This window comes from Xyrauchen texanus, chromosome 41 (genome assembly GCF_025860055.1).
Source record: "Xyrauchen texanus isolate HMW12.3.18 chromosome 41, RBS_HiC_50CHRs, whole genome shotgun sequence".
Taxonomy (NCBI): domain Eukaryota; kingdom Metazoa; phylum Chordata; class Actinopteri; order Cypriniformes; family Catostomidae; genus Xyrauchen; species Xyrauchen texanus.
In genome coordinates this window covers 22,592,029-22,608,562 of record NC_068316.1, presented here as the reverse complement: position 1 = coordinate 22,608,562, position 16,534 = coordinate 22,592,029, and the positions used below count along the sequence as shown (strand labels likewise).

Below are 16,534 nucleotides of genomic sequence, written 5' to 3'. Positions count from 1 at the left end.
ATGAGCTCTACACCCTAACCATTTATACCAGACAAAACCAGCCAATTATGTCAAAGAATGAATGCATAATTTACTCAACATCTGCCAGAAATGAAAGCTTTGGCAGCAGTCCATATCCAGTATACAGGAGCAGAACCATAGCAGAAGCAAACAGGAGATTTCCTATAAGGCTGTATGTATTTAGCCTTTGTGGACCCATCACTAAGTGGCTCTTTGGTCAATCTAATAAACTCTAAGTGAGTGACATCAGATGATTCATATAAATACAGACAAGTTATCTCACAAATACCACAGCAATAACCAAAATATCAAGGAACCTGATGGAAATTACCATAGTATATTTTTTAGTCACATTTGTAAACTATTCCTGCTTTTTTTCTGCCCATGGCATTATTTATTTGGCTCGGCATGACTAATGATTACAGGTTAATGAGTCAGGCCTAGAGTTATGGCTTAAAAAGATCACAAGTAATAAAGTTAGCCTTTGGGGCCCAATCTGAGCAAGTCTCAGTAGACATTCTCAGAGTAATATGTACAGTTTCATCTAAAAAAGGAGCTCTATGCTTCATAAAGCAACATATTTCATGCTTACCGATCTCCAGAGATCACTCATACTCCCAAAGCCTCTATATATTCCTTGTTATTATACACTATACATTATAAAGACATGATTTGTTGTTAATTGGGAGGGAGGTATGTTGTTGTACCACTCTTCAGTCTCTCGTTCACAATGGCTGGGCTGCAGAAACAATAAACCAAACAAGAATAAAACTCTTCTTAACTACTATTTTCTATCTAAAGTAGTTTATACGACTCTTGAACTCTATTCCCTAGTTTTCTGAAGCCATATTAAAGCTTTGTGTGAGGACAGAACAAAAATTAACAAATTATTGAAAAACTATTCACCTATCAAATCTGCTTTGCACTTCTGGATAATTAAACTTGGTGTGATTTCGACATGAAAGAACCAATTGCATTTGGCATCAAATAAATCAAACCTGGCATGATGCATCTTGATGTACCATGTTTGAATGTAGCTCAAGTTTTATATGGGCCACTTCTGTTACTTTTCTTTTTCTTTTTTAGGTGAACCATTCATTTAACTTTGGATCACAAATTGATCTCTGTCAAACCCTAACCTGGAAACAGTAGTAATTCCCAAACATTATCCAGCTGTTCACCTATAAACCTCAGGACTCTTGGTTAATCATGCACTTGTGTGTATAATCCAGCAAGGTATTTGGCCATATGCACTGTCCAGATGCCCTATATCTGAGCGAATGTGGTGCTTTGGCAATTGCAGTTCTACAAAATGGTGCATTCTCATCCCTATAATGGTTACTATGGTGAGAGTCCAATTGGGCTCAGCTATTAAACAGCCTCTTATTCTGAATTCACCTTGACTCATTTTGGGGCCTACTGACGAACTGGCACAATTCCACAGAGATACCAAGCTCTGTTAATCTCTCTCTTTACTGCAGCATGCACAATTAAAGTGGTCCTCTTATGTCATCCTGTTTAAGCAATCACCCAGTTAAGATGTACCAGGCCTCTATTTACAAAAAAACAGACTGGGCTAGCTCATTATGCTGCATAATATCTGGATTCCCATCATACATCATTGAAATAAGATGTGTAAATGACCACCAGGGTGTGTCAGAAGTAAAACAGAGAGTAATAGAAGGTGATCTAAGTTGAGATATTGGAAGAAAAACATAAAAATAAAGGCCAGTATAAGCAATCTAGTCTTGCGTCGTCAGACTTTGGATTGTCAATGAAGTCTGATCCACATTATAGCTTATTCTGGCCAAGAACCACCCATTTAGACAGGAAAAGCCCCTTAGATCAACATGTAAAACGACCAACCACCATTAGGTCTTCTGTACATTATGTTGTGGGCTGGAAAGAGATTTTTTTGAGAACAAAGCAAAACATAGAGGTGCATTTAAGAATATCTTGTCTACTTGCTGTCTCATACAAAGCTATTGAGTATCTTTCAAAGATGTGACACCACAAACTTTGCAACCTCAAACTTCAGCAACTAGAGGATACTGGATACTTTGTAAAGACGAATGTTTTCAGAAAACTGAGGAAAAACCTGTGCACCTGGACTTCCAAAATTGAATAAATCAAACAAATCAGATGTGAGCTTGCTTTTTGAGAAAGCCCATGCCATTTTTGTGTGAAATACGCATCTGTAGGTTTTGCATGGATAAGTGTAAGAAGCTGAGACTATCTGCAATCAAACTGTAGAGCTTATTGAGCATACAAGTTCAAAATGCCTTGGGTCACATTATGCAGATAGACTAAAGCAATTTCATTGACGGATCAATAATTCAAGACACAAGAACAAATATCAAGGTTTGTGAGTTGATTTATCATCAGCACACAGTATATGTCAAGCTTCCCCTGTACTCATGCAAGGCTAAATCTCACTGAAGCCTGAGATCTGAAAACATGATTACAAAGAGTGTCGTGAAATCCAATAAGCATGTTCCCTCTGAATGAAATGTATCATAGTAACAGAGAAAAGGGCATAGAATGAGGCACTTACTTCCCCCTCCAGGAGTGTTTGGTTGTGTAGAAACAAGCCAAGTCTTTGTTGTCTTTGAGGATGTTCATCTTCATACAGGGCCTGGGAAAAGAGAGAAGAGGGACACAGTCTATAACTCAAAAGAGGACAGACATGAACTCCGATATCAACGGATTTACATCCTGCACAAAGATGACAAAGAAAATCTGAAAATAAATGTAGCCAATTATAGTAGTTGACAAAAGGATGACTGTCGAACTGTAGACTACTTCTACACATTTTTTACTCAAGTAGGACCTAACCACAAACCCAACCATGCATATTTCACTGCCTCATGGCAACTCAGTCAGACTGCAATTACCCCTCAAACAAAGACACTGAACTTCCAACACTTCCTAAAATACCAACACCAGCACACTTCACACTGGGCACACAGATTCTGCACCTCATACTCAATGCCTCTTCACTTCAATGATTGCTTTTGAGACAGGTGAGAGTTTCAGAGAGGAACAGACATGGGAACCATGGAAAAAGAGCAAAGCATTATGGGCAATTTTCATACAAGCGAAAACATAGATGTTCAATTAACTTTTTATGAGTTTATATAATGTAAATTACATTGTAAGCCTCACTTAAAAGAAGGCTTTGAGTTGTTTCACACAGCAATACAATGGAAAATAGAACACTGTACAGCCAATAATGTATACAGTGAAAAATGTATTTAAATTATTGAATTCAATCGTTCAAAAAATTCCATTTTTATATAGCATTCCAGGGTTTTTCCTGGGTCAAAAATGGCCTTCAGTGGTGGTTGATGTTTACGGTCATTTAGAAACGTGGTGCAGTTCTGTTTTTTTGCTTTTTTTTTACAGAATTGAGATTAATTACTGTAATATTTAAGATTTGCAGTTGCATTTCATGTTGTTATTGAAAACAAGTTATTTATTGATCCTCTGAGCATCTAGAAACTTCTGAATTTAACGTACTTCAGGGTGCTGTGGGAACTCAAACTAACTTAACACCTTATTTCTATAGGACTAGTTATAATATTGTGAAAACTACTGATTTGGGACTGTAATTCTATAGTAAAAATTGTTGTTTCCTACTCCATAACAGATATTGTTTTTTAAACTCTTAAAAATTTAGGAATTATTTAGATTTTAGTAATATCTGAACGCATACCAGGCCAGTTTGTTTTCAAATTGCAAAGATTAATACTTTTTTTAACATGTGCAAGATCTCACTCATTCTCGCTCCTTGTATGCACTCTGCGAGCGCTTGGAACTTTAGACTACTTGTTTGCTTTTCCAGCCGTATTACGTCAAGTCCCACCTCCTACGTCAGGATTGGATTTTAGAAGCTGCTTACAAGCACTCTGTGATTGGCCAGTTGAGGTAGCTACAGCAGCCATGAACATCTCAGTGTAAATATTGCAGAAGAGCCAACAGGTACAATGCTCCAATTTCAGAACACACTTTATATAATGTATGCAGTTATAATTACAAAATATATTTCCCCTGTAGATTGTAGACATATCAGGAATACTGTAAGTTTTTCAAAATATACTGTAGTAGCCTGGGATCATGCAATGCTAAGGAGTTCTTTCTATTTTTTTTTATCTTTCTGCAGTCTCAAACAATTGAGGTTCAATTCACAATACATTTAATTTACCCCAAACTATGACAGGAGACATCTCTTTTCATTTTCTTCCATTTCTTCTCATTAATACATTTAGCTAGAAGGGTTGTGGTAGAATGCATAACTGAAGCATACTGAACATTTTAAGATACCCAAAAACTTTTCTAATTTATTATCAAGAACAGAATGTTAATTTAGATAATATTTATAATATTCATAATATTTATAACACACAAGGCTGCTGAAAAAATAGGAGAGGACACACTAAAGATGGTACACTAAACATAATATTTATACCAAAATAACAAGATTCAGTTGTTGCAGATTTTAATAAACTGATTTCCCAGAATATTCTGTGGGATAGATAGAAGTCAAATTAAGTTCCCCCAAACCGACACTATTACGTTAGTCTAAAAGAGTTTTACACACGGGAGAGATTCAATTATATAATTTCAGATGAAAGTGGTAGCTATCACGGCCAAGCTAGTAGCTACGTAATTGTAATTTGGTAACCTAGGTAACCAAATACTAGCCAAGAGAACCATACTACAAGAGCTAGCCAGATAGCTAGCTAGCTAGTAAGCATATTGGTAGTGTACAGACTAAAAAAAATACTTCATAAAGGTTAAATAAAACAGTCAACAAAAGAGCTGTTTTCATGTGGTCATAGTGTGATTCACATTTCCTTTCTTGAAAACAAACTATCCCCTCCCCTTCTTGTTGTTTTTATTAGTCATATGATCTGTGGTTTAGCCAGCCAATAAAAATGTCCCACCTCATCTCTGATTGGCTGAAATTCTGGCAAATTTTAATGGTGTGCACTTGTTGAGCGAGCAAGCAAGCGGTCAAAGCTTTGAGTGCACGCAGAGTGGGTAGTAGGAGAGAGCGAGTGAGATCTTGCACATGGAAAAAACAGTGAAGTTACATACATTTCAGAATTCTGTGCAAATTCACATTCAAATAAACTTAATTCAAGTGCATAAATAAACAGCAGTGGAGTTGACATTGTGTTCAGTTGATAGCATTGCTTCATCAGTTCTGTCTTGTTCACTACAGAACGATATCATATTAGCCAGATAGCTAGGTGCTAGTTACCAGCTACCTAGCCTCATGACTGATTTACATGACAGCAGGGCTATAGATGTGTCCCAAATGATCCACTACATGTAACTGCTAGCCAGCTAATACTTACTAACCAGCTGATTTACTGACTGTAATTCAGTTAGTTTGTTGTGTTTAAATTTTCTGAACTGCTTGCGTTTTTAGCGTCACGCACCTGATCCAATTGTCTGCGTAGAACAAAACTATTCAAAAGTTTAGCACCAATATGGAGGATTTTTTTTTTCTCTATAAAAAAAGGCTTGAAAATGATGTTGTTGGTGTAGGTCACAGTGTTTTTTTCTTTGCCTCATCTGCGCTGTTCAGAATGTCAGGGCTGTCTAGGTGTTTGAAATGGTTGAATTGCTCCATAGCGCTGTAAAATAGAAAATTCTCATGTCAAATAGTCAAATAGGTTGCATAAGATTTGTGGTCGGAGTCAAGACATCGAGGGAAGCCCGATTTAATCGCACATGTGATCCCCTCTGTGATATCCTGTCACCGGAGCTCCCACATCAAGCCTGATTGACGTGCACACCTGCGTTCTCCTGTGATTCTTCTGTAGATCGCGTGATACACACGCAAAATCAGGCTTCAATTAACCCGCACAGATTCGTGTTCCACATGAGAAGCATATTTAGCGATTATAAAGTGCTGAAAGCGGGATGAATAACGGAAGGACACACCCTGGTGGTCATTTACCAATCTTATTTCAATGATGTATGATGGGAATCCAGATATTTTGCAGCATAACGAGCCAGCCTTGTTTTTGGTAAATGGAGGCCTGGCACATCTTAAATGGGTGATTGCTTAAACAGGATGACATAAGAGGACCACTTTAATTGTGCATGCTGCAGTAAAGAGAAGGAAAAACCCTGCATTCAATCATTTTGGTTGATGTCACTTTATAGATAGACTATAGTAGTTTATGTTGGTTCAACTTGCATTACGTCATGTTAACATATACAACTTATCCATTTTATATTTACAAAAACGTATATGTAGAAATTAACTTTAATCAAGATTAATAAATGTTGTGAAAACATTTGATTTGTGTGAATTATTGCATAAACTAATGTTAACATATACAACCTTGATGTAAAGTGTTACTAAAAACAAGTATAATATCAGAAAAAGGAGAAACAGAAAATAAAGACACAATAGCCCCACCCACACATGCAACCAAGTAAATTACATAAAATTTGCTGGGATGCCTTTACTGATAAATGTACTGTTCACACATACCATCAATAAGGGCATTTATAGGCAATGATATAACTTGACATTAAGGAAAACTGCCAGAGCAAACTTTACCAGTATTTTCAAAAGGGTTGTGTTAACACATGACCTCTAAACTGGAAATTGTAGGTAATTTTCTGGAAAAGGCTGTATGTGTGAACATGACTAATCTGATTCACTCAGAGAAAGGACAAGGTGAAGCATAATCTGAAAGCAATGCAAAGAGTGCTGAGAGGTGTAAGATCCATGAACCGTGTTAAACAGGAGGTCATGAAAGGCTCTGTCAGCATTCTGCAACAGAGCTGAAACGACTGACTCCATCCTTCCTTCCTTCCTTTCACTCCTCTCCTGCTCCACAGCCTAAAACTAAAAGGTCATTACAGGAGCTCAGAAACTCACTGACTTAAGTAAGCTAATCATTCATCATAGAGCATATCAACCACAGCTGTGAAAACTACTCTAAATCGAATTTGATGGACTAGTCACTCAGACAATGCACTGACACTGACTACACTGTAAAAAATGTCAGTAATTTTAACAGTAAAATACTGTAAAAATGCTACAGAAATAAAATTTTAATTGATTAACAAATATTAACTGTAAAATATGCAGTAAAATGTTTTAATATATTCTTAGACAATACAGTATTTTTTACAATAAAATTATGTAAAAAAAAAATATTTAAATGTAAAAAGTAAGATTTTCCTGTATAATTAATGGTAAAAAGAACAAGAGAGTACATGTACTTTTTTTTTTTTTTATAGTAAATTATTGTTAAAATTACATTAAAAAAAAACAGTAATCGGGCATTCCCACAATTCCCTGTGTGACCCATTACATTTCAGTATATTTTATGGGAATAGTTGTTTCATCATATTTTTTAATATCAGTAATCTACTTTGGGGTGTTCTGTGTTATATTTGATGTAATTTAGTTACATCATTAAATCTCATATGTGTTACCATGATGGTGTTTATTGTTTGTGTGAGTAATGCTGAGCACCGTGTCTCTTTATGTTTATTGGCCAATGCTCCTGGAAGAGTCATTATTGATGAACTTCATGTCATCATGTGCCCTTCTGTAGTTACTACAGTGATCAACAAAATACCTTATAAAGTAAACAACAGATTTTACCAGTTTCAGACGGCATGTTTATGATTTGTTTTACTATAAATTTACCAGAATTGTTATTTTTTTTACAGTGTCAGCGTGTAAATTTACAACCATTATAAACTGTCAAATGTACAGGTTGTTCTGTAAAGTGGTTTACATTTTAACTGTATTTTTTATGTAATTATTCTGGCAAACACAGCCAGATTTTTTTCGTAACAACAATAGGATTTTTTTTTTAGTATAGCTAATATTGAAAATATGTAGTTTGGCACATCCCTAGAAGACACAGGGGTAAATTCACCAAACAGTTTTTGCGACTTTACTAATTACCGGCAATATACACTGCCTGGCCAAATAAACAGTAAGAGCCTATGTAAGAGCTGGCAACAATTATTTTAACCCTAACTGATGTGTAGCTTCTCATTTCTTAAACAACCATGTTGGAAGACGTATCCTGTGGTCATGGAAATGATGTTACTGTGTTTCAGAAGAAGGGCTGCAACTAACGATTATTTTGATAATCGATTATTCTAACGATTATTATAATTATTATTCGGGCGATTATTGCAACGATTAATCATTAGCTCTTAACCGATTATTCAGCTTGTGCCCCGACTTAAAAGGTTGGATTAAATGTTCTTACTAACAATAAAGAGGAAAAAATCATCTTTTAAAAATACCTTTAAATGACATTCACTGAATTAAAGGAAAAAATACTTGTTTAATTCAGTAAAGAAATTCACTGCAAAAAATCCTATTGTTAGCAAATGTTTTTGTCTTGTTTTCCATTTAAAATAGTCTAAAAATTAATTTATTTGAGAACCAATATACAAGATATTTATAATTGCTTTAAGGGAATGTCTCTTGAATATACAGTAAGTGTATTTTGTATTTTGTCAATTGGATATATTTTTGCAAGTGCAGTAAAGACAAAATATACTTCTATTCAAGATCTATTCTCTAAAAGCAAGTCTAAATACAGTATATTATATGCTGCTTCTCAGGAGAATGCATCTTTTTTAAAAGGATTTTTAAATAATTGTATTTTTAATATTATATTCACAATTCACAGATAACAATGATTTCTTCTGCAGTATAACTGCTAAAGAAAATGTATGCTGTTTTAAAGGAGTTTTAGATATTATTTTTGGATAACAATCCAAAATAAAAACAAATCAAAAATTTATTTTGTTGCGGTGTATAATGGGGCGAAAACTACCCCTCTCTCAACTTTGTTCACTTCAATCCATCTTTAACTCACAAAAAAAAAAAAAAAACTCTCTCTTATTAATAAAGCTGTGTATTGGTAATTTAGCATATATGCATAATTTTCTTCACGATGAGAAATGCACAATGACATATATATTATGATTCAATAAGTCACGATCCATCACTCACGACTGATCACCCGAGATGTAAGATGTAAGATGTAGCGCTGGGGTGTTTGCTTTAAAGACGCTTGACATGCAAGTTTTGCTTCAGTGGAGTGGCAGCTCCACTTATTCCACAACGAGAGTGCTTCTGTATTTACTTATTTTGTATTTTTGCATTAGAATTCCCTCATACTTTGCGATCTACTTCACCTGAAGTTGTTTGTAATGTTTAGACTGTATCTGGACCGTGAGCTGTGTAATTCTTCCGTTCCACAATCAGGCACGAACTGCAGTGCTGCTCCCGCGCATCATAATTCAAGTTTAATGTGATCTCATGTTACGTTAAATGAGATCAAACACTATTCGACAATTAAAATTTTAGCTGACAATTTTTTTTATTGTCGCCGTTGTCGATAACGCCGACTAATTGTTTCAGCCCTATTCAGAAGGGGGAAATTATTGGCCTGCATCCACCAAAGAAAACAACAAGATTGGACTGTGGAGCAATGGAAAAATGTCATGTGGACTGATGAGTCTAGATTTACCCAATACCAAAGCGATGGGCTCATCAGGGTAAGAAGGGAAGCGCATGAAGCAGTGCACCCATCATGCAGTGCCCACTGTACAAGCCTCTGGTGTTAATTCAACTGGTCAGGTCTAGGCTCAGAAACGTTATGTGGCAACAAAATGAATTCAGCCGAGTACCTGAATGTACTGAATGAACAGGCAATCCCATCAATGGATTATTTCTTTGATAATGCCAAGATTCATCAAGCTCAAATTGTGAAAGAGTGGTTCAGGGAGCATGAGGAATAATTTTCACACATGAATTGGCCACCACAGTGTCCTGACCTTAACCCCATTGAAAGTCTTTGGGATGTGCTGGAGAAGACTTTACGGAGTAGATCGACTCTCCCGTCATCAGTACAAGATCTCAGCCAAAAATTAACTCTGGATGGAAATAAATGGTTTAACATTGCATAAGGTTGTCGAAACAATGCCACTAAGAATGCGTGCCATAATCAAAGCTAAAGGTGGTCCATTGAAATAATACAGTATGCAACTTTTTGGCCAGGTAGTGTAGTTAATCAGGCGCAATCAGCACTGAAATAGCACTTGAGTCTTGAGTATTTAAATTGAGTCGTTAATAATAAACATTTTGCTGTAACTGCTCAAGGAAAGCAGGCGATAAATAGAATTTACCAAGAGAAGTTTGTGTAAACTTGTGTACCATTTCGTATTAACTCATCAAATGATGAAGATAATGAAATGATGGAGCACTCAGAACTGAACTGAAAGATCAGAAGTGGTGTGGTGGTGGTGTAGTGGTCTAAACCACAGTACTGGTAAACTGGTAATCAGAAGGTCGTTGGTTCGATCCCCACAACCACAACCATTGTGTCCTTGAGCAAGGCACTTAACTCCAGGTTGCTCCAGGGGGATTGTCCCTGTAAGAAGGGCTCTGTAAGTCGTTTTGGATAAAAGCGTCTGCCAAATGCATAAATGTAAATCAGAATTATGCCATGTAAAAGTATACTTTGGTTTTGATGAGAACGAATCTGTATACAGTCGAACGCTAGCCTGTCAAATTCATTCAGTACTTGAGCACTCTGCTGATGACGTGATTTGTGTCACACATCATATACACAGATACCTAGTGCTCGTGTCTGAGCAAGGCATCCTTTGGACTTAATCATAAAATAACAAAACTAGCCAAAGTGAATGTAATTAGGCTAATCACTTAAGACTTCAAGCAGTAGACATCAATCAACTGGTTCACCAATCTGTTCAAAACTTCCCTTATGAAAATGTGTAATCTTGGTAGTCTACAGTGTTGTGCACTAGTCTAATGGAATTACTGGATTGAAATGTAATGCATTACTCGCTTAATGGTGCTGAAAGCAATTTTAGCAGTTCTGGAACTTCAACGAGACTGAGTCATTGAATTAGACACGCCCTCCAAAGATAGTGTTGAGACCGACACCAAACAGTAGAGCAGCAGTGTGTCTTTTCACGGTTGTCAAACACAACTGTAGAAAAAAACAGCATCATCGGCTGACAACTGTTATGAATATGAATATGGCATTAAACCCGAATGATCCGCTGCAACTACTACACTACGAAAACATGCAAAATGATTGACAGGCAGAAAGCATATCAAAGCCTTCCGATTGGCTGATGAAAGAATGTACCTGCGCCGTTCACATTTTAGTTAGAGATTTACATAATATATTGCTGTCACAGAAACTGCTGAGATCTCAGAACACTTATTTTTGTGATTTCTTTAAGGGAGAAGGAACATCTGCATTCTGTAGCATTCCATCAAAAATAAAAATCACTTACAGCACCTTTATCGGTTAAAAAAACAAAGCAGCAATGATTCCAGGATGATGTCATGTGATCAATCTTAACAGCTCTTAGCATGGATCAATAGAAGCAGTTCTGAAACTGCACAACCTCAGGAGAGTTCAGAAAAACACAAACAATCTTCTCTTTCTACACCCAGGCAACACAGAAAAGTAATCAAATCAATTTCTCTAGTCGACCTCAAAAGCAGCAAATGTGCCGAGTCTATTTGGCTGTATTTACACAGTCACAAAAAATCTGATTTTTTTTACTCACATCTGACACAGTGTGTAAACCGAAAAATCTGTAATAGGAATTTTTCGCATAAATCTGAGCCACTTCCAATTGTGGTTTTAAATCAGATATAAATCTGATCTCTGGACATCTGACTTATATCTAAACACATATATCTGATTCCCCTTGGCTTTTCTTAACAGCATGTCCATGAAGCAGACATGCCTGTAGGCACTCGCACAAAAATTCAAGCTTCTTTTGTTGAGGTGGAAATTTTGTACCCACTCTTAGTCGTCAAATGTGTGGACTTGACCCCAAAATTCTGTCTAAGTCTAAAGCCCTATTCAGATGGGATTCGTTTTCTATGGGGATGTGGGGTAATGTCATCATTTTCAGACCTTCTCAGTCATTTTAATCCCGTGCAAATCGGTCATGACAATAATTTTCCCAGACTTTTTACGGACTGTGCATTCCCACGCCTGTATCGTGTTTTCCCTAACATAAAACGGCCTGTAAATATAAAACCTACCAATAGATTTGTTAGTGGATAGTCAACACTTTCTGTTTTCAAGGCTCTTTCTTTTCAGGTTTATGCAAATTTTAGGAAATATTCCATAAAATAAGTGTTTGTTTCACTTTAGATATTGTGTACATTTAATTTGCTGTTGTTAAATTGTATTATGTTTATCTGCATTTAACCTATATCAGCAATTGGCTATCCTGCTCTGTAAAAGGGCGGCAAGGTATACTGGTACTAGCAAAATATCATGATTATAATTATTACTACATGTAAGCAATATCACAAAAACAAGTGTACCGAATATCAGCACACTGCGATTTAGCCGTATCAGCCTTGTGCCCCAGGTAATCAGATTATTTTTCATTAATGTTTTCATTTATACTGTGACGCTCTGTTGTGTACCATTTTACGACCAAAAATATTATATTGTTTTGTTGAAAATTCATTATTATATTTTATTTGATTAAAGCTTTATGTATTATTTTGATTAAACACTGTTTTAATGATAATATTTAATAAATCAAAACTATTATAATATTTAATAAATCAAAACTAATATTTGATTGGAAAAAAAATAATTTGTAACTGCAAGACTTAATGCCGTTCTTTTAATCAAGTCCTACTCTGTGTGACATCATCAGTAATCTGAGGCCATTTATTTGTTGCTGAAGTATTGATTTAGTATTGACAACAAGGTACCAGGGCTGGTATCGTACCGAAGTCAACATTTTGGTATCAGATTAACCCTACTCTCTAGATTTCGGAATCTGCAATTGAAAATCCCTTATCCGTCGACCATTACTGAAATCTTTTCTTTTTTTTTTTAAATGGCAGACATGTATGTATGGTGCATGACAATTACACTGAAATCACAGAATTGCTCAACACTGCAAGCATTCTTTTCCTGTCAGTACATACACAGACACACACAGCAAAGTGATAGAAAAAGCATTTATAAGTCGTGAAATCCCCCCCACCCCACCCCCCTACAAGCTTCCAATACGGTTTAAAGTAATCCCTTATTAGTTTATAAGGATTTTACTGTACAAACTGAGGTATTTTGCAGAAATCTTCTGAACATTTGACAATATAACTTAATGCAATTTGAAGTAAAGCAAACCATGCTAGGCTAGATAATTACAATGCATGTTGTGAATCATTAAAGGAAAAAACAAAACAAAATAAAACAGCAGCACAAATTATGGAGGTTACAAATTAAATGGTCCAGCAGGAAGTCTCCTAGATTTAATCTATTTCTCGCCATGCATGTTTTGTTCATTTTTATCAGGTGTGCTGTCCAGACACCCTCATCATGGCTAGTCTAGTGTTCAACTTCATAGAGGATGAGTCACGTGACTCAGTCATGTGCTCAGTGCCCATGTCAAAACCCAAAGCCTCAAAAAAGAAAATGCTAACTCTGAATAAATCAATCCTGGGAACTAAAGAGTGCGGTCACGTTTTCTTCCAATTTCCCAAATTAAAACAAACTGATGACAAAACAATCCACATTTTGAATTATTAGAAACCCATTGAGTAAAACCCCAGACAAACATGAACCAAGCTAGCAATAGATTTAAAGTGACTGCAAAATGATCCATTTCTTTAATAATAACATAATAAAAACAAGCACTTTTTGAGCCCAGTACTCTATACATATTTAGCCTAAGTAAGCATAAAAAGGTAACTGAAGACCTAGCAGACTTGGGAAACAAAACGCAAAACTGGTGCACAGGGTGCGAGGCAAAACATGTAGTAGTAATGCTTAAGGGCATTAAAAATATATATTTTAAGGGCAATGCGAGCAGGAAATCCTGACAGTTAGGAACCAGTAAAGACAGGGCTCTGTGATATGCCACTTCCTTTCAAAATGTCAGAGATGCAGAAAAAAACATGCACATTTTTCCACAGTTGACAGGATTTACTTAAGTTTATTAATATGAGCTGAGATTCGACAAGTAACACAAGAGGTTGAACTAGTTCTCAGATTTATGGTGAAACGGCTGAAAATCTGTTCAATTTGAGTTTCCATTATGTGAAATGACTCAAAACTCAGACAATAGGCAATATAATCTAACAAAATCCATGTCGGTCATCAATTGTAAAGACACTGGACACATTGTGCTTCTGTTAATATGCAAACCATAATCTTAACTATAGCGATCAATAGAAAAGTTATCAAGGCAACCATAATTTCCACCAATAATTAGTTATTGTAGGTAATAGCAACCTGTCATCAGAAAAAAATATATGTTTTGTAAAACTTTACAATAAGGTTGTATTGGTTAACATTAGTTAACTACATTAGTTAACATGAACTAACATTGAACAATATTTTAACATCACTTGTTAATCTTGGTTAGTATTAATTGCAAAATGCACTAATACATTTTTAACATTAAAAGTGGTTCACAGTAACATTAGCTGATGCATTATTATAAAATCAACTATCAATGACATTTTTAAATTTAATTTACATTAACCAAGGTTAATAAATGCGGTGAACATATGGTTATTGTTTGTGCATGATACCTAACGCATTTACCTGTTAACAAACACAACCTTATTGGAAAAAGTTCATAAGAAATTAAAATGTCAGGCATATTCTAAAAGCCTCTTAGACTATTTGAAACACGTCTCATATTTACCATTATAAGTATGGTATTTTGGTGTCAACTATGTTAAGTATGGTATTTCTACAGTAAGTATTGTATATTAAATTAACTGAACGTTGTCAGACGCAACTGGCCTTATATCACACAAGAGCTCCAGCATTGTCAATGCAGTGCAGCGGAATGCCTCTCGTCGTTATGTTTTACCTGGATCTAGGATATCAGAAGCGACTGGTTGCTGTCCCTCGGCCCCCCCTACCCTCCTTTATGCGCTGCTGCTACAGCTCAGAGATCCCAAACTGATGCCCAAACTGGCCGACTGCGCTTCCCTCTGGAATAAATCTCAGGACGCCGCCATCTTCCTTCTGCCACCATCGGGGCACTGCGCGTGCGCAAGACGGTCGATTCTCATGCGTCTGTCAGCTGATTGTTAGACAGGAAGTAAAGTACTTGGACTAGTGGAGGGACTAGCGGAGATAATTATAGACATATGTTTATGGAGGTAATAACAGGGGTTGATGTGTGTTTTGACACTTTCAATATGCTTTATTTAAGGATTGCAAAGGGATGTGCAAATTACTAGGAAATTAAATTTTGTCAACAAATGTCCCTTGTTTGGTGAAAATACATCAACAACAAAACAAGGAAAAAGTTGGTTCCATTCAAATTTAAGTTTCTCCAATATGATGGGAGCTTAGACCTGTATGCAAGAAACTTAAAAACGAACCAAAATTACCCATGCTGAAAAACTGCCAGGCCAAGCTTGTCTCCCAGCATAAGCAGCTGACAAGCCCCTCTAAAACCAGTTTACAGACCAGCCTGATGAAGCTGAAAGACCAGCAAACCAGCTTGTGCTGAATGGTGAATGGTGGCCAGAACTTTGAAGGTCCAAAAAGCACATAAGGCAGCATAAAACTATCCAGTATAAGACTCCAGTGGTTTAATCCATATCTTTAGAAGCGATATAATAGGTGTTGATGAGAAACAGATCGATAATTAAGTTCCTTTTTACTATAAATCTCTACTTTCCCTTTCATCTCCACAGTCTTCTTTTGTTTTTGGAAATTCTAATTCTTTGAGCATATCACCACCTACTGGGCAGGGAGGAGAATTTATAGTAAAAAAAATAGTTTCTCACCCACACGTATCAAATTGCTTCTGAAGATATGGATTCCCTGCTGAAAAGACCAGCATTGCTGGTCACAGCTTATGTTGTATTCTGGGTGCTGGTCCCCCAGAATGGAATACTGGTGTGCTGGGGCCGGTTGCACCAGCTATACGTAAGTTACAACTTAGCCTAATTGTGGTGTAAATTAACACACTACTAAATATTTGAGCATTGCACCATTAAACTTAGGTAGAAAGTAAATATTAACTCAATATTTACAGAAGCCTCCGACCAGGAATAACAGTTGGAATAAAAAAGCAGACTGAAATATGACATCAATGAGCTCATTTTTTGCATGACAGACATTAATCCTTTCAACATACATTATGATATTGACATTTACACTCTTTTACATTTACGAGAGAGAAACATATTTTATGGGGCTCTTCAGCATAAAACCATTCAAAAGGAGCCGTTTTCAGGGTGCATCATCTGGTGTCAAGTTTCAACACATTCAAAATATATATAGGATATAAAAATGAATAAATGTCTATTTTTCCAGCCTGTTGTATTAGTATTTATTTATCACCCCTTATTCATTTTAGATACAGTTCCTCTATATTGTGAATTACACAGGGCAACTGTACTACTTATCAAATCTACTTTTAACATTTTAATGAGGATATAATTTATTACAGCTGACAGTTACATGAGCAACATCAG

General features: G+C 36.0%; 1 protein-coding gene across 2 annotated transcripts in view; it reads right to left on the bottom strand.

Moving 5' to 3' along the window:
* Nucleotides 1-15,066, bottom strand: part of LOC127634045 (dnaJ homolog subfamily C member 13-like) — a 74,599-nt gene extending 59,533 nt beyond the window's left edge. For both annotated transcript variants that reach the window (XM_052113443.1, XM_052113444.1), the window contains exons 1-2: nt 14,911-15,066; nt 2,555-2,635 (exon numbers count right to left, since the gene is read on the bottom strand). In XM_052113443.1, coding sequence (XP_051969403.1) covers nt 2,555-2,628 — 74 coding nt within the window. In that variant the 5' untranslated portion in view covers nt 2,629-2,635; nt 14,911-15,066. The remainder of the gene's footprint in view (nt 1-2,554; nt 2,636-14,910) is intronic.
* Between the last annotated feature and the right edge of the window lie 1,468 nt (nt 15,067-16,534).